A 24,593-nucleotide genomic window follows, 5' to 3' on the forward strand; every position below is an offset into this window, starting at 1 on the left:
CCCACCCCCCTTTCTTAATCTTTTAAAAAAACCAAACATATATTTTAAACTGCTTAGATTTACCTGGAATAAGAATAGTGACTGCTGCTTGGACTGCACGGCGAATTATATTATCCATTGCGAACATCCAGTGGGGCCTTATTAAATGATTTCTTAATACTTTGTTCACCTATAAATAAACAAACAAGTAAAAGTAGCTGCAAACAACATCTGCTTACATCTTAGGAAAGAGAAGCTTGTTTTTCAACAGTCAGATGAAATCTTATAAAGTAACAACTGCCTGAGTCACTAGAACACTCCCACCTTTGAAAGTGTACAGAACAGATTTGACAGTTTTAGGCTGGAGCTTTCAAACCGTACCCAGACTGACATTCAAGCCCCTCTACAGTACAAGGAGAAGTAGAACAAGACATAAACATAGGATCCAGAGCAAACTCCAGAGCTTATGGTCAATGCAGGGGCAGCCCCTCAAGCACCACCTGCCTTGGCTTCAAGGCCTACCCAGGAGTGCCCACCTGAAGCTCACTGAGGCTCCAATACACCAGGGCTCTGCATCCAGCCCCAACTGCCCCTCTGAAGGGCTCATCTAATGCCCGTGGCTACACCCCAGGCTTCTTCCTAGAGCCAGGGAACTTTCAGCACTGGCGATCCACAGGTCACCAGGCAAAACCTGACCTTCAAACGCCTTCAAGACTTTCCTTAGCTTTCCATAAGATCAGTCACCATCACTGTCTACTGCATGCTTCCCACGTCCTCCCACCTCCCCCAGCAAGCACATGAGCTTCTGAGGAACTGGGGCAGAAAATGGCTGTTGGGCATGAGCAGGGTAAGAAGAAAGGGGAGTGAGGAAGAGTGGAGAAGCTGTCCAGGAAGAACTCTCACCCTGCGCTAGGCAAGGGACTCACCGCATCCTGAAACCCAAACAGCACCAGATGAATCTGATTGATGGAAGTGCTGTCAAAATCCAAATCCATTTTCAGCTTGGATATGGTAGAAGCCATCACTCTCTGCTCTGGAGAGTGTATGAAGTCCCTTAAAATCCCAATAATTTGCTTGATGTGGGCCACTGAAAGTTGAAGTTCTTCAGAGCTCTGGAGAAAAGATAATGAATGTATAGCAAGTAAATCCCAGAGACATTAAACAGCTAATTAGTAGCGTGTTTTTAGGGTTACAATTTATAGCTTTGCTCATGTATATTTCACACTGATGCACAGAAATCACAGACCTTTTGTTTCTGAAAAACATGTATTTTCTACCTTTTTCTAACTTAAATTTTTTAAATAGTAATTCCTGTTTTCCAAAAAATGTTTACTGCTACTGTGGCTGTCACAAAGGGAAGAGGGTCCAGAGAATACCTGCGCATTTCTGCAATGTACTGCAGAGGGCAGCACTCCTCCAGTAAAACAGCAGAGTGACTTGAGCTAGAGAAATTTTTCAGATGCTATCTTTTCAGTAAGCGGAATCTGGATTTATATCTAATTATGCATCATTTGATCTCCACAGGCAAAAAAAATATGCTTATATATACATTTATCATAAGTCAGAACAAGGTCTAAGATTGCACAGTGATAGGACTTAAGCGTTCATTCTATGATTTGCAGTCCATAACCCCCACAGCTAAAGCAATCCAAGTGCCTGTAAGAACAACCTGTATAATTAAAAGGTAAAGGAAGTATTACAGAAATTATGGAGATGATTACAGCAGTGCTGCAAAACAGCTGGAGACTGAGGTAGGACTTGCTGTTGCTAAATAATCCTTTATCCTGGAAAATATTTAGAGCTCTGGTTATTTCTGACTAAGATCTCACATATGAATTTTAGTCCTCTGTAAGGCTATAAGCTATTTTGCAGTTTAAGCTCAGAGCAGAAATTAACCCCAGCTGCTTCCCCAGCCTGAGTTTGTGGGCCTTTCTCTTTGGCCTGTAAAGCTCTACAGGAGCCCCCGTGGTGTGGGGTGAGCCGAGCTGCACCGTTGGGCAGTTTGCAGGAGAAGGGACTCATGGGAGGAAGCAAACCCCTGTGCTGCATGGAGCCGGCTGCCTGGGCTGGGCTGGACCAGAGCTGCCCCAGAAGCAGCACCAAGTGCCTTTGCACCAAGACCAAAGGACACCACAAGTCCACAGGCTTCCCTTTACGTACATGCAACCTAGGTGAAAAACCATAGCTTTGGTAAGACCAGGTAATGCCAGTGGCACGTTAGAAGCAGACATTAAGAAGAAAAGGCTAAGCAGTCAACTATTACTGGCGTGTGGCATTGCTTGGCTATAGGTTAACCAAATATACGATTTTTCTTGCTCCTCTTTACAGTCACTAGACCTACCCACTCAACCCTTCCCTCTACAGAAAATCTGCCTTAGCTTTCTTAAGATTCAGGTACTGTGTTCTTGGCACCTAGTATGTTTTGAATTAACAATTGTTAACCAGTTCTCTAACCTTAAAGCAAATGATACCTATTACTACCTGGTGTTCCATTTCCATGTCCTTAAAAGTCAAAACAAAACACAACGCCAAAACAAAACACAACATCAAAACCGCCCAACCCACCAACATCAGGCCCCCAACCCCACATCAAATGCTCCAAAAAAAATGAGAGCCCAGCAGCAGGCAAAAGGTGTTTTTTGCTATCCATTCAGACAATAGCAAACAGCTCACATAGTTACAGGTCTCAGAGATTAAAGATATCCAGCAGGAACAATCCACGCACCTTCGTTTATTAGTTTTCAGAAAAGGAATGATACTACCTAGCTTGTCTTTTTCTTTTTTGACAAGGAGAGCTGAAGCAAAATTACCTGTGCAATACAGTCCTGCAAATTGGAAGCAACTTCATTCTGTTCTTCCTTAAGGATTTTATATAGGATCGCTCGACGTTCACTGTCCTTCCTCAGCAGAAACAGACCAGAATCCTTATCCTCAACAGAAGGAGAGGTGCTCCTGTCCTCTGAGGCCGAGCTCTCATCAGGCACGCTGCATCAGCAACGGGGCCACACACACACAAGAGAGACCTCAGCATTAGTGACACGGCAGTACTGTCAGAAGTGAGTGGGGATACATACTTCAGAAGTTAAGAGAGTTAAACTACAGCAGAGGATTGATCAGACTGTAAACACTAATTCTGAGATAGAAGATGGCTCAGATCCTCAGCAGGTATAAACCCCACTGAAGCCAAAAGCACAAGGTTGATTTTATCCTGCTAAGAAGCTGGCACTAGTCTCACCCAGCACTGGTTCAGTTTTGCGGAGGAACTCTGAAAAGCCTGGACTGAGATAACTACTCTTTTTTATTTCTGGCCCCATACATTTGGAAGTGGTTTGTGCTCTCCAAGCAGCAGAACCATGTTTCTGCTGCCCCTTTCTCACATTTTTTTGAGTGAGTACATGGAAGGGCCAACTCTTCTGCTAACTCTGTACCCACCCAGTCAATAAGACTGACATCTATTCACTGGGGAGGGACAAGTATATTAATACATGGAAACCTTAAGGAGAAGGAATCATTGTTCATTAATTAAATATAAAAAATATTTTAATTAACTGGTAACTTGCCTATGCAACTCACTTGCCTGCTTATCTAGACATTATGTGAAAAAGTTGCTCTCGGATAAAATATAATGTGAATTAAATCCATGTAATCTCTCATGGGTGTTAAGCAAAAAGCAAATGCTTTACCTTAGTAAATGGGAAATGGGATGTTTTGTCTGAATCTCTGAAATGGATCTCTTTGGCCTTTCGAAAAACACGTCATGCTGTACATCAGAGTCTGGTGAAACGGAGCCATGCTCACTGCTGCTACTGCCAGCCTGTTCTCCATGGATCGGCAGCGGGAGGGATGTATTACGATTGTAATCTAGGAACAGACGTTGTAAAACACGTAACAGAACTAGGCAGGAAAGAGCAATGTGCTTGGAATAGCCATGATCATCTTCAGTGATATCAAGACCTCATTTTGCAAAATGGCTGAGGAAGAGGTAACTGTTGATAGAAAGCAGCAATACAACTCAAAATCATTATATGCATAAGCTACAGAAGGTGTGAATGGGCTAACTGCTGAACCCCAAAACAGCAAAGCAACTACATACTCATATGAAATACCATTTTGTTACTCTCTCTTGCACACACCCACTCACACATACATATACATACATATATATATATATATACACACACACACACACCCTTAGTGCTGGTCTCACAAAGTAGTACAACTGGATAACAGCTGTTTAAAGAGCCTGAATCAAAGCAATAGGTTACCATCAGCTGCTGCACTGGCCACACCTCTAAGCAGAGAGCAGTCTGCTACCTGTCCTCACCTCTGCCTGACTCTGGCAGTGGACAGATATTTGCTCTGTTTCCAACTCCTAAGGCATCTGCCTTGCTCACATGTCCCCTTGCCCTCAGTAAGGAGACTCTCTCTTAGCACTAGCCTGAAGAACATCTCTTGTCCCTTTCCAATTCATCTTGAAAGTAAGAAGAAATAAAAAAATAACAGATATTGAGAGCTTGCTATAATCCTGATTGCCAGTTTGCAGCTGTGTGATAGGAAAGGTAAGGAAGTTCTGTCAACTCAAAGCACATATATCCATGAAGTTAAAATATCAAAAAAGTTTTTGATGCTTGTCGCTACAAATTAAATGGAGGTGGGGGAGGAAGAGAGCTAGAAGTTAGAAGTTGTTCAGAGAGCTCTGACGTACTCCATGGTACATGACTGATGTTCAAATGGCTGAGGTTAAACAGTCACAGAAATGAAACAATATATATCACCTTGTGAGAACTGGTTCAAGGCGTCTCAGTAGTACAGAAAATTGAAAGTTGCTGTCCCAGGAGTAAGGGTTGAAATATGTTCTGCGCTGTCTTTATTATTGGAAAGAAAAAAGGGATAGAGACAGGATGGAAAAGTGGAGGCAGACCTGAAGAAATTCGTAGTGAGGGAAACGGTAAAGGGAGGAGACAGCATGAACTGCTGCAGCTGAGACTTGGGCAACTGCTGGGCCAGGACCTGACTTACACCCCCAAACTCCCCTTGGAAATGGCTGCAGCAGCCAGCACAGCGCTCCCCAGCTCTGGCACAGCCAAGTGCACTTGTGGCTGTGGCCGTGTTGCCTTTCCCTCCCCTCACCCAACAGACAGTTTTTATAGCATTTGCCCCATCTGGTCATGCCCATGGCCAGCACTGAGCTTGCTTCTTGCTGCAGCCCAGTGCTTAACCCTGCAGCACCAGATCCTCAGGCCATCTGAAGGAGCTCCATAACCTCAGTAGTGAGGGGGAGGAGAGAGGAAGGAAAGCAGGTGTGGGGGTTGTGTAGGAGACAGCTGCACCTCTTGCTCCCAGGGTAGTTAACAAGGCAAGCTCCACTCTTTCTAATGCCACACAATTTTTCCAGGAAAACGTCCTCAGGCAAGGGCTGAAAAGGCCACAGGAGAGCACTGCTGCAGTGGGGCAGAAGGCCACAGCCTGTCAACAGCACCTGACTGCCACTGCCCTGGCTGAGCAACGTGAGCTCTCCGATTACCCCAGTGTAACTGCAGGCGCTGCACTTCTCAGTGCCTCTCAGGACAAAAAATGATGCCCATTTCTTTGCTGAACCCAATTCAGCTAGATATTGCAAACTATTTGTTAGTTTTCCCCCATAGAACTCAATTCTTTCAAACATTCCTTGCTGAGGGGGAAAAAACTCAAAAAGGGAAGCACTTCAATTTGCATTGGGCGTGTGTGCATGTGTCTGCAGACAGGGGAAAGAAGCAGCAAGACCAGCGGCTTTGCCTGTTTTTAAATGGACAGTTCCTTCAAACACTAATGATTTATTTGGCAGGTCTATATTAAGGTTTATTATCTTATCAATGAGAAAGTGGCTGATATGGGGGGTGGGGGGGAGGAACACACTAGGCAGATAAACCAAAACAACTTGCTAAACAGCTAATTCAGCACCCATATGCCAGATTTCCACGTTATGTATCAAGTATGAAAATGCTGACCCATGTAGATCCAAACACCTAATAAACTCCCATTTTCAGGTGCCAAACACCTACCCTATAAAACTCCGATCTCTGAAGTGTATATAACAATCTAAAATGTAGAATTGCTTTGGAAAATTTTCACCAAATGTATTTTTTCTAAATTTAATTCACTGTAAATGAAACATTTATATCTGGGGAGAGGAAAAATTGGGTTGGGAGGTTTCAGCAAGCAAACTGCAAAATAAGACACCATATTTTGTGGGAATTGTTAAATTTAAATATGTCTAACTACAAATCACAGGCCCTTTCAACAGTTGAGTTCCTGCTGCTTTCCTGGCACAAGAAATGTCCTTTGTAAAAGAGTGCTTAATGATTCCAATCTTTTATGTAACACTTAATGATGATGTTGATTTTAATTTGGCTGATAACTCCTTACCTGAAGGCTTGAATGCAATTCTGCTTTTCTTGCCCTTGTTTACTTGTTTCAGGAAGGAATCTCTGAGCAAATCAGATGCTGTAACACGTTTACTAGGATCAGGTTCAAAACAGAGCAAAATAAAGGCCCTTGTTTCAGCAGACAGTGATTCTGGAATCTCAGGATGAATCTTAAACATCCCAACCTGAAAACAAAACACAGATTATTTTTACTAAAGAACTGCAGGAAGACCATGGGCCAAAGCTTTCTTATAGTATGGTCTCACACTCTTGTTGATTCTCATGCAAAAGGCGTGATCAAAGCAGTGAAGTGACAACAAAGTTCAATCCTGTTTCACTTCATTGCAAATACGGTATGAATATCCATGTGGTATTACATCCATACCTTGACATTTGTGTATCAACCATCTACCTTCAAGCAATCTCAGGATCTAGATATTATCCACATCAAGTGCCTCAAATGCTGCGTCTCCTCCCAGTCACAAATCCCTCCAGCTATCGCATACGTTTCCCATCACCCCTGCCCAGTACCATGTCTCTCAGTTGCTGACTCCTCCAGCACATTTGTGGCCAGGAACAGGAATAACTTCCTCCTCTAGCACCGACTGCCTGGGGCCTGCACCTGTTCTGCTCCTGCTGCTGCCAAATTTCCTTGTATGAATGCTCACAGTGACCTTGCCAGACCTTGTCACCACCCCCAGCACTCAGGCCAGATGTCTTCCCTTGCCTCTCAGTGTTATTTAACTGAAAATCACATGATGTCCAAAGGTTTAACAAGACCCCCACTCTTGCTTTAAGTAATGAAAAACGTGCTTCTACAGGCTGCTCCCTAGTGATTTTTCCAGCTCCTTCACTGCCTTCTTATTCTCTAATGTTAATCTGGCACAAATGTTTTGAAGCGATAGTTGTGTAATACATGTGCACAGTATGGCATGTATCTGGCAAGACTGTGGCTTGTAGTCTCAGCATCTTTACATAAAAGAGGCTCTGGAGAACAAGCAGAAAGATAGCGGCCTCAAGGGAGATAGAAGCCTAGCAGTTAAACAAGTGCCAGTTGCTTTTAAATAATCTCATTATACAGCTGCATTAACACAGTGTGGCACCATTAGGCACTCACACTAGTGGTTCGGCTTCAATGCAGGCTGAAGCAAAAAATGCTGAGCAGTTGTGCTTCTGTTCAAATGACAGTGCAGAATATAAAACGCTAATAATGCATTAAGGCCTTACAAACCATGACTCTAAGTACATTTAAAACTCAGTATTTCCTGCATGTAATGTTTTTAATACACGCCACTTGCTAACCGCTATAATTAAACTGATGTATTTAATAAAGAAATTGAATTAATAAAGAAATAAATTTATGTCCTGTTGGCGGGATACATCTATACATTTACCTTGTCTGATGGAGCATCTTTATCTGATTTGTAAAACCCCATGAGCATTTTGGACAGTGCTTTATACATGGGGTATATAATTTCACCCCTTCGAAACGTCAGCCTGGCAAGCTTTTTGCTTTGGAGCAGAGAAAGAGACAGTCATCTTCTTGCTGTGCTCTGACAACTGCTCTTGACATGTGTGTCTCCATGGTTAGCCCACTCCACCCTGTGCATGCTGGGGACAGGCTCACCCAGCCGGCTTCAGCTGGGGCAGTGCCACAAGCTGATAGCACTCTGGTGCCAGGTTGTACCCTCATGCAGTAAACAAAACACAGGACAGTCCAAACCAGGATCAGGAAATCTGAATGCATGTCTCTGATCTTATCTCTGTGGCTCAAGGGGAGTAAGTTTTGTCCCAGACATCTGGAAACTCTGTGGCCACGTTAGTTTATCTCCACTGAATGTCATTTGTTTGCACTCCTTTCACACAGAACCAGATGCACCCATACTATGCTCATAGATGAAATACCACACAATGTACAATCAGCCAGGAGTTATTGCCAGTTCTCAGTTCACTCTAGCCCTGTTTCTCTACTCTGTCCAACTCTTTGGCCATTTGCAATTTCTATAGTGACTGCACAACCAGACTTAGACCTTTCCGCTCCTCACCTGCCCTATGCACTACAGTCTGCATGTGTGGAGATGAGGACCTCAGAATTTTGATATCCCAAGTTTTCTAGGCTTCTGCTCTTTTTACATGCCTGCCCAGTCAGCCTATCTAATTCCTGGCTTCAAATCTAGCTTCCAGCTTTCTTACTTTTATTACACAGCAAAAAGCAACCACAGTTGGCAATTTATGGTGCCCAGAAAGAGGCAGTTCCAAGCAGGTCCCAGCAGAGCCAAGAAACAGAAAACAAAACCAAATGCCTGTCTGTAGCACATTAACACAGTCTGCAATAACAATGCTAAAAACTCTGCCACATCCTTGAAGAAAGAAGGGTAAGAAATGTATTTTTACAAATGCCAGTTCTGAGACTTCAGAATACAGCTCTGTGTCTGGAGGTACTTATGGGCAGGATGCAGAGACATGCACAATCCTGCCAGAGCTCACCTCCTGAGCCTGCATAGAGCTCATCAAGCACCCAGAACTGAACCAGCACTTCCTGACAGGTCAATAAGCTGTGCTGAAAAAAAAAAAGACATCACTGAACAGATCAACTACGTGCCAGATACATAAGATAAAAAGGCATATGCCAACAGAAACGTATCTGACATTTACAGCGATGCGGAAAAAAGTCTCTTTCCATGGCTCCCTCAGGAAAGCTTTAGTGAACCAACCATGTTCACCCAGGCAGCTTCTTTTGAGGTAGTGTCACGAGCTGACAGCACCAAGGTGACACACCGCTGAAATAACTACATCAAAACCCATAACCATCCATTTCTTTGCTTTTTAACTGTGGTGCATAGGACAACTCATAAGCCCAGTATGACGCATGACATTACGTGCCAATGCTGAACTGCAGCCCAGCTTACTATACTTGTTGATAAAGATTTGATTTTGCTACCATGGTTCCATTAATAATTATGTTAAAGTTCACACAGTGACTTTCAACAACACAAAAGAGTTAAGAATATCAACAATTTAAAACAGTTTGCTGGGTTATGGATGTGATATTTTCCCCATTATAAGAATGACAACTCTGAAGCATAAGTGAAAACTTAGGTACTTTACTGAAGGTCTACTGAAAACCAGTGGAAGAAACAAAAATTTTCAGTCTGCATATTTGACACATCGTCACATCGTAGCTTTGACACTACTGATAGTTTTAGAGTTAGAACAAGTAACTTTTTTCAAATACATTTATTATCAAAACGATCTGAAGCATTCTCAAGTGTTAATTTGTGCATTTGAAAACAGATATACTAGGGGAAACAAAGTACTGGAGGCAACAGTTTACCAAGGAGGTAGCTTTGATCCAAATGACTTAGCATGTAAAATACAGAGTATTTTACTCATTCAGTACATACCAGGCATCCTGGAAAGTTAGCTGCCCCACCCCCTTTCACCATAGCTTCCTACCATGTTGTGGAGGCTGGGACTTTGAAAGAGAAGGCAAACAGATACTCTGGGAGAAAGGCTTATAAAAAAGACTTAAAGGAGCAGAAATAACTTTGTTGTCATTACTGGAAAGACTGGTTGCCAAGAAGGAAATCATAAACCGAGAGCAGGAGATGATAAAAGAGGGTACATAATATTAGGTTTCATAAGTCTTTGCTCATTTTTCAGCTTGCTGCTCTGAGTCATGACCTATTTTCAGCACAAAAATAAATGATCATCCCTTCGAGCAATACAGCTTAGAGCAGAGAAGGATCATTCAGCAAGAATTAAGAACACAGGTCAGACTGTGGCTTTGTGCAAAACAACCTATGTAACAAAAGGTTACTACCAATTAAATTAAAAAAATAAGTTAGCGTTTGTAAATTCATAAACTCTATAACAAAAAAGCTGTACTTACTTTAAACATTGCTGCTTGAGGCTCTCCTAGTTCATGAAATGGAGGTTTACCTGTTGCCATTTCAATAATAGTACAACCTAGTGACCAGATATCAGCTGGTGCACCATATCCTCGTGGTCCTTTATCAATAATTTCTGGAGCCATGTACTGCAAGGTTCCTAGTCAAGGCAAAAAGAACAGTCAAGTGTTATAGTCTTCATTCTTATTAAAGAGAATCAACATGTCACTAAGCAAGCCAAAAATTGTCAAATGCAACCTGTATAGCTGAAATATTTGACTTCCCATATCAGCACTGAAAACTAGACAAAAACTTATGGTTTTTCTATAAACTATCTTTCCCCCCTTTTCTAATACAAGGTTTCAAACTGCTTAAAGTATATTTGCCACATAATCCAAATGCTTCCTCAGAATGTAAAATTATATTAAACATTTTTGCAGACACTAAATTGTAAAGCTTATGCATGTAAGAGGTGATGAAAACCTGAAACGTGACAGATAGTCATATGTTTATAGTCATATAGTCATATTTTCATATGCTTACCCCTATAATGAGAACACTAGTAACAGGGAATTCTAAAACATTAGTTTGAAAGGAAGGTATTTTTGCAAATATAATAAAGATAATTTTTTTAAAGAATCTCAAGTTTTACATGAAAACATTAATGTTCTAGTCAAGGTAAGTCAATTACACGGCACCTAAAAAAAATAAGGGAACACATCATAAATCGCAATTCCAGGAAATCTTTTGAATGTGCTTGGGAAAAAACCCCAAACCAAAAAACCAAAGACAAATAAACACCTATTGAAATTTCTAAAGCTATATAGTTGGCTCTTAACAGATGAATCTGAATGTTTCTAAAGTTTGCCTGTAGGCAGACTGACTGTAATACTAGCTATACTAATAAACAAAAAGAACAGTAAAAATGAAATAAAAGATGGACAATTTGGAATCACTGATACTCAATCATTCACTAACACAGCTAACAAGAAGACTTTGCAGGAAGACAATCCACACCAACAACAGAAACCTGTAGATGTTCTCAGTGTTTCAAACACTGAAGTACTTTCTCTACATGAATTCCTACAAGCTCTTAAGAATGCAATAAAATTACACTGTGGTAAAGCTGTGAACTATTAAGTAAAGGACATCTGGTGAAGATAAAAGGGATTGGATATTACTATGTTCATTAAATGTGACTGCTGTAGAACAAAAGTTCAAGCCACAGCTTTGCCCTCAGGCTGTGTCTTGAATGGAGGGATATAATGTTTAAACCACTAGAAGTCTGATTCTTCAAATCATGTGATTGTATTACACAATGCCTAAAACCCACAGAGTTTATGTATTCAGTTAAGGAACAAAACAATTTGCAAGAGACCTTTTAAGACCCTCTGGGCTATAGCTACCTGCTTACTGATTTTTAAATCCAAAATGAGAACGTTAGTAAAATATTTATTCTCATGCTAAATTACATCTCTGAGACACAAACATTCAAGAGAACAAAGAAGGGCGGCACAGGGAAAGTTATACTTCCTTTTATTACAGTGTGGTGACTTTTCTTCAGATACCATTTCTATATATATTATCTCTAATTAAACAACCAGTTGCTAAAAACCCACTAAGGAGTACTTAAAACACAGGCAAAGACAGAATGATCTTCCTATAGTACCTGCTCCAACCATAACAGCAATCAGCCATAATAGTGGATTCCTGAGCCAAAACTAAATTTTGAACTATGACTTTAAATAGCCACAAAAGGGTCTTCCTTCATGACTTCAACTTTTACCTTACAGACATCCTTTATATAAAGTTTTCAGAACATCCTGCAGAAATGAGCAGCACAGTATAGCTATACATCACAGCATGTGGCAATGCATCTCTATCCCATGGAGTGTGACTGCAGTGAACCGTACTAACAAAAATGGGAAGGACAAACACTGCAGGCAAAACCTGAAAATATTATTTTCCAGATACAAGAAGAGACCTGTACATATTTGAGAATTATTCATCCAGTTGTAGAAATAAATGATTCATGAGAAAATTATTTGTCGAGTAATTTGTCTGGAAAAAATGGTGAGACTCTTTAAAGGAATGCTTCAGAAGTCAGCACTTAACCAGCTCTGTTCAGACATACTGTCATTTATGCATTTATCTGTTGTCTCATCTATAAACTGAAGAGATTGCTTCTTGTAGATCTTTATTCTTAACAAAACCTTGAAAAGCTGCACTTAGGATTCCAAACAAATTTTTTTTATCATTTCCTTTAAAGGACTCCTAACTGAACTCGAACTCGATTTGATCCTAAACAAAATCTTAACAGCTTTGCAGGAAGTAGATTTGTTTCAAATGCCTGCACCTAATGAGATGTTGATCTCATCAAATATTGATGCAGATATCATGTGCCGTGTTCAGATCATGATGTAATATAGGCTCAGTTTCCAATTCACAAGCTTTCTAATAATGAGCAAAAAAAGCTTGGAAAGGTAAGTTATTTCAGAATCTTAGTAATTCTATTTTCATGGCTTCCTTTGAAAGAAAGCCGAAGGAACTGCAGACTCAGCACCAGACAGGTAGTGAGAAGCCTTGATTATCACTGAAATGGAGGAGGTTGTCTTCTGTCTTATACACACCTGGCTGATGGTTGTGCCTGTGTAACATTTACTTAAACTGCAGGCCAGTATGAGGCTTGTGATTTGTGATATCAGCCTATGCATAGGGCTACATAACAAGTGACAACATCATGTCATCTATATCTCTACTGATAAAAGAACTGAGTGATTATGTGACCATATATTCATTTTGCAATGTGGAGCTTCAGCTGTTACTCAGCAAATTCTGTTTTCCCTAAATATTGCAAGTTTTTACTACTTTGTTGTATAGGAAAGCTTTTCTGTAACATATCAGCCTAGTATTTTCATGTAAACTCTTCTTTTTACTGCTGGTAAGACAAATTAGCCAGTTGGCTGGGTTTTATAATCAATGTTTCAAAACCTAAAGTATTTATAAGTTTGTGTCTGGTTTTCTGCATTTCCAGACATACTTCATGAAAGTGTGCATGCATGAGTTACTAGTATCAAGATTATTAAATGAAAAAGTTGCTGTATTCAAGTGTTTCCAGATGTAATTGCAAGAAATCAATTGTTACTTAATGAAAAACACTTAGAAGAAAAAGTATTACCCCATCACACTTAAAAAGTAAAATGGAAGAAAATTACATTTTAAAAAAATAAAGACAGCAAGCCTGTGTTTAGGGCAATCACACTCACATTCACTCTTCCCTGAAAATAGACAAAATCATGTTTTCATCACAAATCCAAAGAGCCTCTTGGCACTAACTCAAAATCTATCATCAAAACCCTTATAAACTGCTATAATAGTCTCACCTGTAAATGTTTCGGTGCATGGATTGATTCCTGCCAGCCGTTTGGAAGTACCAAAATCAGATATCTTTACGACGCCACTGTAGGTGTTGACCAAAACATTATCCCCCTGTGGTTTGGATGAGAGAGAGAGGTAGCAGAGAGGGAAGAAAGATGAGTACAGATTCCAAATCCCTATCTCAATACTCCTTCAAGTTTGCAGTTATCTTTGTAATATACCTTTCTACAAAGGAATTTTCCAGGAGCACCAGGGAGAAGGGCTTGTTTTATTCTTTCCTTTTGTTTTAAGCTTCCATGAAATCCTATTAAAAATTCTACTTCAGGTTAGAGTAAAACTAACTGGAATAAATAAAATAAAAAGCAAATCACAAAAGACACACTAAAGGAAAATGTACCTTTATATCTCTGTGTACAATCTGGTTCTCATGAAGATACATAAGGCCTTCTAGAATCTGCTTGGTGTAAAATTTAATTGTAGGTTCTTTCATTGGGCCCCACTTAGATCTTAGGAGAGCTGAGAGGCTGCCTACAAGAGTTAAAAAGTGTATCAAGATAGCAGAAACCCCAAATTAACATGAAACTTTTGAGTCTGGATTAAGCCTTTACTCGGTATCCTAATGCAAGAGAAATGCAGTATCTACAACTAAGCCAAATTCTTTCTAGATGCCTCAAAGCAAATAATTAATGGTGCTCTTGATGGGTTATTTCTTCCTTGCCAGCTCAACTTCCACCTCCATGACAGGAATAAATGTTATGACAGAGCTGGATGCATACCTCTCACTTCAATCTAACAACTTTGAAGACTAGGACTAGAAACCATTTAGCCCTTAATGAAATAAAGCCTAAAGGTAACATTGTATGATGTTATACACTATAATTCATGAACCACACGCATGTGTAAAGAGAAGCTGATATAATCGAGGTGGGGAGAGGGGAATAAAAGAGGAGAGTCTTTTCCTTGCAAATATGGGATTAACTTCTGGAAATACTCAGGCAGAGGAAAGAAAGCTCCTGAAAGATACCAAGTAATGGATGTTCAGAGTAGGAGATAGGTCATCCACACTTCCCCTACTTGTAAAATAAATCTAATCTTTTTTTGAATAACACAAATAATTTAATCACAAAGCAAAATAAAGACAGTTTTGCTTTCTCTGCTCATAATAAACTAAGTGCAGTGGGTCCACCTAATGCCAGACAAATTCAGATGAAGGGATTTTCAGTCCACACCAACAGCTTTCTAAAGTGAAATTACCTCAAAGAATCTTGCATTATCTGAACAGCTGGTTCCTTTTAAAACCATCCGCAGAGTTTAAAATATCTGAATTGGTTCAATAATTTCTTGACTTTAGCCACTAATCACAGCACAATCTACTGTGCATATAGGAACAGGAAAAAAAGCTAATGCTTTTAACAAGTGCAGGAAAACTGTGGAAGTGTTGGTATAAACTCATTACATCTGCATGCATCGCATATGCCAAGAGAGAGTGTCTCAACTTTCAGGTGAGAAGGTCACAGGAATAAAAAAATTAAACAACTTCCCTATGTTGAATGCCCCAGATGTATTTAATTACACTTTGAATGTTTGTGTCTGGACTTTCCCTAGAAAACCTGAATTTTTTAACCTGGTTTTCTTATTTATGTTTTTATTTTGCAAATTATATTTATACAAGAATTTAACACTCATTCTGACACATTCTTGACACTGAAGAGCAAATAGCAAAAGGGAGATGAAAATATAACCTAAAGAGGATATAGAGGGACTTCACATCTTAAAATGTAGAGAAGGCTAGAGGAGAAAAATTGGAAATTATGAGCAAGGGATGCATATAACTTTTATCTGTGATCTACCTAGGAAATAGCACTGCTTTGTATATGGCAGTTAGAAAATAATATTTCATTGCTCAATCAGTGGTACTGCTCAACAGAAACTTACCCTAAAAGCTCCAGTCATCATTCAGATGCTCAGGCTAAATGGACTACCCAGCTCTAACTCCTCTATTTTATAAAACAGGAGTATTTGACCAAATACTTTCAATTACTTTTCCCTAGGCTTATAATTATTACAGAAAGGGGAGGGTACTGGGACCTGTACACTTCAAATCTATTCTTTATATGAGAAGAATGCCACCTGTAGTTAATGTCTCAAGAGAAAAAGCCATATACCATGCACAAACATATTAAGTGCACATCTATTGGCTTTCACTAAGCTTAGAGTCCCAACTACTTTTGATTCCTTTGAGAGACTAAACTGAGAATGATACAGACCTCCTGGCACCTGCTCCATAAAAATCTTAATGTATCCGTCTTCTGAAATAGATCCAAGATACTGGACAATGTTTCGATGCTTTAAATATTTATGTAGTGCTATCTCTTCATGAAGAGGTTGAGAATACCTATTAAAAAAAATAATAAAATCAAGGATTACCTCATCATGTAGGAAAAGTTTCTAGGCTACACTTAAATGCTAGTTTGCAAACAGAATGGATTTTAGGGATACTGATGCAATTCTCAGCAAACATCTTGTCCATGACCTTCAAAATGCAGTGTGACTGGCTGCCTATTCAGAAAAAGTACAGAGGTAGACCTCAGAGGAACCCTGAAGGAGAAACGTGCCCTCAGAATATTCATACATGCCATTCTTCTGTATCATTTACATAGTAATGTCTTTGTCTCTGAAACTCCTTTTAATGCTTTTCCCCCTCCCCAAAAAGAATAAAAAAATGAGATAAAACTGCAACTTAAAACCCAAAATATGTCTTATTCTAGAATTTATGATATATATATATATATAGATATATATATAGATATATATATATATATTATCAAACTGTATTATTTATGGTATATATAATAATTTTTCTAAAAAGTCCTTATTCTCAAAAAGATACTGTTGAATACTAGGAGGAAATAATAATTGAATTTCAGTATACTGGGATTTTATAAACTAACCACATAGAAATACATGCTAAGAGTAAAGTTTTCTGCAAACAACTGCAGTGTCATTAGCAACGTATATAGAACAATAATCTAGGTCTTACCTGCTGTCTTTCTCAGGTATTTCTTTGATGGCTATTCGGACCTGATTGCTAAGGTCTCTTCCAGCGTAAACTATTCCATAAGTACCTTTCCCTAGAACTACCCTGTCACCATTCTCATCATAATCATATTCATACTGCAAGCAGAAAAGATAAACAGAGCAGCACAGAAATTGTTATCACTATTTGACATTACAGAGAGCTTTAACAGCAGTTCTGTACAATACTGCGTGAGCACAGCACAGAGTAGTTACTGCAATACAGCTGTAGGACGGGAGGTTACCCACCAGCCTGGTGCATTACACAACCTGTAAAATTTTCATGTTATTTGCTTCACAAACCAGTCTTCCCTAACCAACTTTGAAATGCATTCACCCGAACAGGGAACACAGCATTAAACCAAATGTATTGAAACAGTGCTATCACATTCAGCTGTGATCTCTAAAATTCTCTAAGAATTGCTGACAGAGCCTTCAGAATATGTAAATGTATGGAACATAACCTATAATTTTGAAACCAGTGGTTTAATAAATAGAGAAAAGTGATGATCTCATTACAGTGCGTGGACACTGTTTTAAAACCTTAAACTCTCATTCGAGCTTAGCCACAGCAAAAATAATTTCTGACATATTTCCCTCATTAAGAGCTTTTTTAAAAGGCAAAAAAGAATGCTCATCTACTCTAAGGATGATTAAATATATGAAGTGGTGGTTTCCACAGCTGCTGAAACATGCTGGGTCACATTGTCAGCTGAATAAATCACTGCTGGTTCGCTGACTTCAGTAAAGCTGCACTAATTTACACCACTCGTGGTCTTGTCCCATATGGTGATCTTACCACAGAGCTCTCCTACTGTAAAAAATCAGTGAAGCCTATTGAATAATGATGCTTAATGAAAGTACATCCCAAACACTAAATAAAATCAAATTTCTTACAGAAGTTGGGTTAAGCAGCACACCCCTGATTCAAATCAGGGAACTGATCAAGGGCATTGCAAAAAGCACTCTTGCAGAGAGTTAAGAAAGGAATTGGACAGTTTCATAGCCTCAGATATTATCAAGAGTACATAGATGTCCCCTACTATCTTCCCAAATCCAAGAGGATGCCCCGTATAGGAAAGCTGCAGGGTATTCTCTGTGGTTTCATATGAATTCTCTATGGAAAAAAACAAAACCCAAACCTTTTTTACAGTGGCCATAACTACTGACATTTCTGCCAATGACCACGTTTTCTGCTTCATCCAATAAGACTCTCATACAGAATGCAGCCTTGAGATCTATTTCTTTGAAGTGTCTTCCCAGTTCATATTACAGCTCTGGTATTTCAATGTCCATGTGTCACTGACATTTCCCTCCTCTTCACCTCAGCAAAGATGGCAAGTTTCATGCTGCTGTATAAAAGGTGCTAAAGAAAAAACGTCTGTCGTTTATCCTAACAGCATACTCTGCTCAGTGGAACTAAACTTGATTTAGCACAGTCTTAGTACAGTTTCATTTTCCATGTTTCAGCACTTGACAGTTCATAACATAATCTTGTTATATGATAGGCATAACTAACCCAAAACGCCATATGTAAAACTTGTCAGGTTCTTTGGTGGGAACATATCCAGCTATCATATGACATAAAACTGTGCAGAAAACCGACAGCAGTCACATTGCAGAATTTAAGATTGACAGCAACCCTATCTGCATCAGACTGGTCCTAAGCCAACTCTATAATTACTGTGGAGAAACCTATGTTCCCTCGTCTGGGTCCTATGATACATGAAAATCACTGAGATTTATAGTTCAGTTCTAGTTAGTAGATGGTTTAATATACTCATATACACTTGATATCACTTTACATTTGCCTCCACTCTTACCAACAGCTACAAAAATTTAGTTGGTTTCTGCTGGTTGCCAAAAGTCTGAATGTGTGATCCGCTGGATGTGCAATTCAACTATTAGTCATAAGTGAACAAGTGTTCATAGCTGACCTTCTGTATGAACGTGGTAGAGCAGTCTGACCTCTAGGATATCCTATTTGGGGTACAGCAGGTACTCTTAAAGTCATAGGAACTTCTTCAACATCAATATCCAAAAGCAAATACCCTAAGGTAGAAAGGACTGCCAAATTCACCCTCCTTCCAGATCCTAGTCAGCTGCAGAACTAAACTGTAGTTGCTTTCAAATAATACTGCAATCCAAAATGCACAACCCTTTGGGACAACATTCTCATAAGAATTCTGACTGAAATCATATTTTCTTCCCCCAAACTGTGCCCAAGGTTATTTCTTACTCTTCCCAAATATAAACAGTTGTTTTATCAATGGTGAGAACTTTTGCTTTCTCTGTGCTAGTCAAGCCCATCAAGGCCATACAAAGCTGTGTTTTCCATGTTGTCTCTTCTTAAACGTAAGAGCTCAGTCTGCAGAAAGACAGTAAGTATCTCAGCTCATTTATAAGCTAAACAAATTAGTCCTCCCCTTCTGTATCTTGATTTCTGTTTTAATGTCCTGATCTAAGACAGTGAGTACAAGGTGATAACTGTGAAAACGTCAAGATACGTAGAATTATACAGCTTAAAGATTTAAAATTAATCTCAATTCTCCATATGCCATTGATTCATGCAGGATTGTTTCCTGCTGTGCATGCTCAAGTGATTCTTCCAGTGCAGTTTTTAAAAGGCTCAAGACAGTGAGCTCACTTCCTCTGAGAGACGATTATACAGTTGCATAGACTGTGTTGTTTGGAGATTGTCCTGCTGTTAGCTAAGTACATAAATATGCAATGTAAAATCTGCAGCTATAGATAATACCCTGTCTTTGCCAAGGCAAAGCCCTGATCCTAGGCTGAGATCATAGGTGTATGTATTAAGCTGGGTTTAATAGGTGTGCATATCTTGTCCTTTTCGCTTGAGGGGAGAATTCTGTGGCCATGATGCACAAACTTCAGTGCAAAAACTCATCTTCCCCACCATAATGCAATTACATTCGACAGTACAGTACAGAGTTTTCTACTGTCTAAATCCTCTTTTGAAGCCTTGGGTACTACAAAAAGTTCACTATCATAAAAAGCTGCCCTGAATTGCAAGCTTAAGAGAATTGCTGGAATTAGACATGGTCAGAAAGATACCCAGCTCAAACAAACTACAGTAGGACTTTTACACTCATTAATCAGGTTGATTGAATTTGCTTGACCACAAATAAAAGTTACAACCTATTTTTTATGATAGCTCTTCAGATTTCAAAACAAACAGAAGCACAGGATGTGTACTTAGTGCTACAAATCTGGACATGAGCAAATGTGTCTTATGAAGACATGGATTCACCTACCCTAGCCTGACTCTACATAAAATGTGAATAAGCCTTTCCAAGGTTTTTGTTTTGTTTTGTTTTGTTTTGTTTTGTTTTGTTTTTTTACCTCTGTACTGATTATAAAGAAAGCCTACAGATACTAGGTTCCTAACACGGATGTCTCAGTGATAAGGCAAAAGCACAATGGATTAATCTGATCCTAAATATCTGCAAATCTCTGTGACAGAAAAAGTCTGTTAAATGAAATTACCTGGAGTAGTAACAGTATCAGATACCATCTAGAAAAACTGAATTACCTTTGCTAAAAGGCTTTTTCTTAGAATTTATTTAATATCTTATCTTTTTTATGCACTTAGGCCATCTGATATCAGATGATTCTCATCTACAGATTGTTCACAACATTAATACAAGATCAGTAACAGCCTTCATTAGGGATTTATGCAGTTTAGACTAGTAATAGGCTCACTTCAGTAAAAATGTTTTTTTTTCAAATGAATGCAACTCTTGCATAGAGTTTTGTGAGAGTTGAAATCTCATATACAATTAAGGAGTTTAAATGCCATTTACTCTCTTTCTAGTACACTGATATGAAAGTGCAGGGAAGACCAAGAACAAGTTTCAGAGTTCTTGGATCTTTTATCCTTGACATACCTCCAATGTGTCTCCATCTATTTCTCCTTCTAGTTCCAAAGTACTGCCAACTGCATCAGACAAGATTTCTTTCACCAACCCACAGAATCTAAAAAAGCAATAAATAGCACAGGATCAAAGAATAATATCTTTTTAGAAGGAGATTAAACAGATTCTTCACAAAGTGGGCTTTGCTTTCAAGGCAACAAAGTGACTATCATGTTCATAGGCTTCTTTCATTACTTGCTTTCTCCATATTAATCCTATTTTAAATAAGGAAGAACATCAAACATACAGTGAAAAGTCTAATTATTTATAAAATATTTTATTTGCTATAGCAGAACCCAATACTTGCTTCTCATTGTAAATGCATAGTTAAATCTTGGTAGATCAAACTCAAATATTTTTGCTGTATACTTTGATCGAAAGTGCTTACATGGACTTGACTTTACAAATAAAATTAGAGAAAAAAGTTGAGATATTAAAAAATTAAGTATTGGATATCAGTGGTTCAATTCAGTAGTGCTAAATTTGAGACATGATACTGGGTGTACTGGGTGGTTCTCCTTTTGTGTAGTGATGAGAATTTTATTACATTCAGTTCAATTCAGATGTTGCTATGGGACTTTGGTTGCAAGTGTGATTACTCAGTATTTCTGAAAAGCAGATTTTGTGGTTTCTAGCCAGGCATCCAGAAAGCCAAGAATATAAAAGTAGTAACATGTTTTGAAGAACAGAGTTTTGGCTAATTTCATCGAGAGGACGAGATGGAGATCCTTAAGTACAAGATCATCTTTTTCTGTAGTCCCCTGCCTGAGCCACTCACCTTTTTCCAAATTCCGTAACAAATGGTTAACAATTATTAAAAATTAGTATAAAATATTCACATCTCTTTCACTGACTAATAGAGACACATCTCTAGAACAGACTCCTGTTGTGCACTGAATAAGCATAAAAAATGTGACCATGCTTCATAACACAAATTACAATGTTTAGTTAAGGCTGAGCAGGTAGCATTAATTTTGGTGTTTCCTATCCTTTACCCATTGCACTCTGCAAAGCTAATAACCTGAGCTTATTCCATGTAATACATAAATAATAATTATTGCAAGAAAAGTCAATATACCATCCAACCCCAGATATTAAATGCGTTAACAAGTCACTTCTACTTCATTCAGAAGGTTTATATGCCAAATATCTGACCCAGGAAGAATTTGGTCTGTAAAGATTTAGGCCTGAAATTCAGTTAGTGTGCTTACTGTTTAGAGACAACATCAGGAAGTATCTGAATACAGGCACAGACAGTAAAATACCTGTGACACAATATAAGCTAGAAATTTCTATTACATTTAGTTGTTCTTATATCTAACTGAACAAGTACATAAAGGAATCTAAACCAATATAGTACCTTACATGGCACAGCCAAGACAGAAAAAGAAGATAACAATTATAAATTAGAATGTTACTTAAGCCTTTTCTCAGACCTAACGACTTGTAGGTAAACTGATCAGAACCAGCCAACAGGTGTAATGGGACACTGCTCTCATCACCTTAAATATCACTGAGTTTAGCTCATTGCTTCTTCATCAAGAAAAAAGAAGCAAAGAAATAAATCATTGTTTTCTCAAACAAAAACGTCATTTTTCAGTCTTTACTAAATCAATTCTATTTGGGACATGGATCTCACATGCAATACCCACACACAAATTGAACTCACCTACTGCACTGGTTTTCTGTAGAAAAGTAGATTTGAAAGTCATCCGAGTTGTCATGGACATAAAGAAAACAACATCGTTCATCAAACTTGGAAATACTGTAAAATTCACATAAAGAAAATATTATTTTGGATGTAACTATTAGAAGAAATAGAATGAGAAGGAGTTATTTTAAAAAAAATTACAAACACTTAGCAAACATCTCTTTCACAGCTAATTACCTCAGAGGTGTAGTATGCGATTATATTTATTTTCCTTATGACTGGAAGCTTTATTTATATATTCTATAATCCAGTTTGAAAAATAATTATGCTACTGCTTACTTTTGCAAAATATTTGTTTGAAGTGCTTTGAGGTTTGTTTGTTGTTGACATCCCCTTCCATTTTTACACAGTTCCATCAGATTTCTTGATTTTTGATGACACCTCAATGGAAAGTGAATTTCTTTGACGCTAATCTAACTATCAGGAAAGCCTTCCTTTTAAGCTTGACAAGGATTTCTGTTTTTTATAATTCCATTACTCTTACAGTAAAACTGAACTAGGAAATACCTACAATGTATCAGATCCTTCACAGTATATAATTTTATGGCCTTAATAAAAATAAAAATAAAATAAAAATTAAAAAAACCTGATAAACAAGTTTTGGGATGACCAATACTTACTCCAAACTGCAGCAATAATTTTTACAAAGTGATTATTTATTGCATATTCTCTCTTGCCAGTATCACACATATCCCATCTAAATGAACTGAAGCAAAAAGCGAAGAGGCAATAAAACATAATATCAATACGAAAATAAATCTAGGAATTCAGCTCGTATCATTCCAAACACTTGAACTTCAGTATTATTCTACATAAACACAAAGTTGTAATGCTTGTTAGGGTATTGTCATTATTTTTGTGCATTAAATTAATAAAATTGATTAGATTCTTGCCTGACTTGTTTAGTCATACTCTAAGATTTTAATTAGCCTCTGTTGAGCCAGTTAGTTAAAACACATTACAGCAGACTATAGTAAAGTCGCAGAATGTTGTAAATTCAACTTGCCGTAACATCTCATTTTTTGACAAATGTTCAAAAAAATTAGAATTTTGTCAGAATAGTTTTTTAGAAATATGTGGCAATACACTATACCAATCTGTAGCTTGGTTCAGGTATAGCAATTTCTAGTGTAGCAAGGTGGATTAACCTGACACAAGAACAAAGAGACAAAGCAAGACGATTCTTCCAAGGACAAATATAGGATAGAGAAGACAGCATCTAAATAACAATACTGTATTATAAACAGTGTAACACATGTGGTATGTAAGATGAACTGGTTAGTGTAAGTACAGTTTAAGGGGTTTGACAGAGTATAAGTTAACTGAGACCACTACATTTTTTTTTTACTAAAACTCATGCAGTTTCAAAAGTATAGTAATTGTGAGTTGTCACATACAAAGCAAACATCTAATTCCACTAAGTTTAAAAAGATCGCCTCTTTGAGTTTTGTAATCCCCAGGAGTGATTAAGAATCAAAGCAAATTAATTGTTTGCTTCTATTTAATTAAAAGTTATCTTTCTCAAAGATTAATTTCTGTGCAATGTGTTGACTGAAGGTAATTAATATGTTTCAGAAACGTTATGCTAAGTTATGCTCAATCAGCTCCACAGACTGCAGTAACGACAACTTCACATCCACTCACATTGCACCAGAGTGGTAAAACAAAGTATCACATTGAATTAATTTAAATCAAAGCCTGCTGCTTGTAGAAGGAAATACTGAAGTTATGGTACAATCTATGTTCAAATCCACAACTGTAGGCTTTCATCACTCACTTTATTCAGAGAAATATTTTTCACTGAGCTTATTTGGTTAAGCAAATTATACACGTTCAGAGAAGACAGATCTTGAGACCTAAAACTTATGTGCTTATGGTCAAAATCGTGGCCCAGAAACTCTGCTTTGAGAATTACAGAACTCATTAGGTATCTAAATTTATGCTTGTACTTGGATCAGAAAGTTTGTCAAGCACGTAAGTTTATGCACTATGGGCAAAAGCCCACCTCATGTTCCCTGTGCTTAGGGCTCTTCTGGTTCTTAGCTACAGCCTGCATAATGCAGAGAGCAAGAGTGCCACTGATTCACTGCCAGGCTGTACAGACAGGTTTCATTTTGTTTCCTCTCCTCTTGTTCTGTCTCTCACCTTTCCGGCAGGAAAGTAGCCCAAGATACATAAACTAGCTTTTCAATATAGTAATGTATTTTCCAGTTGTTAATAT

The 24,593-nt window shown here is 38.4% G+C and overlaps 1 protein-coding gene across 1 annotated transcript in view; it reads right to left on the reverse strand.

The window, feature by feature from the left end:
- The window catches only part of MAP3K15 (mitogen-activated protein kinase kinase kinase 15), a 79,286-nt gene that overhangs the window by 3,486 nt on the left and 51,207 nt on the right, over positions 1-24,593 (reverse strand). The window contains exons 13-24 of the mRNA XM_026849488.1: positions 22,331-22,426; positions 20,635-20,722; positions 16,692-16,825; positions 15,919-16,046; positions 14,049-14,179; positions 13,657-13,762; positions 10,276-10,433; positions 6,385-6,568; positions 3,663-3,840; positions 2,790-2,964; positions 906-1,091; positions 64-169 (exon numbers count right to left, since the gene is read on the reverse strand). Coding sequence (XP_026705289.1) covers positions 64-169; positions 906-1,091; positions 2,790-2,964; positions 3,663-3,840; positions 6,385-6,568; positions 10,276-10,433; positions 13,657-13,762; positions 14,049-14,179; positions 15,919-16,046; positions 16,692-16,825; positions 20,635-20,722; positions 22,331-22,426 — 1,670 coding nt within the window. The remainder of the gene's footprint in view (positions 1-63; positions 170-905; positions 1,092-2,789; positions 2,965-3,662; positions 3,841-6,384; positions 6,569-10,275; positions 10,434-13,656; positions 13,763-14,048; positions 14,180-15,918; positions 16,047-16,691; positions 16,826-20,634; positions 20,723-22,330; positions 22,427-24,593) is intronic.

This window comes from Athene cunicularia, assembly GCF_003259725.1.
Source record: "Athene cunicularia isolate RWA chromosome 1 unlocalized genomic scaffold, athCun1 chr1_part1, whole genome shotgun sequence".
NCBI classification, from domain to species: Eukaryota; Metazoa; Chordata; class Aves; order Strigiformes; family Strigidae; genus Athene; species Athene cunicularia.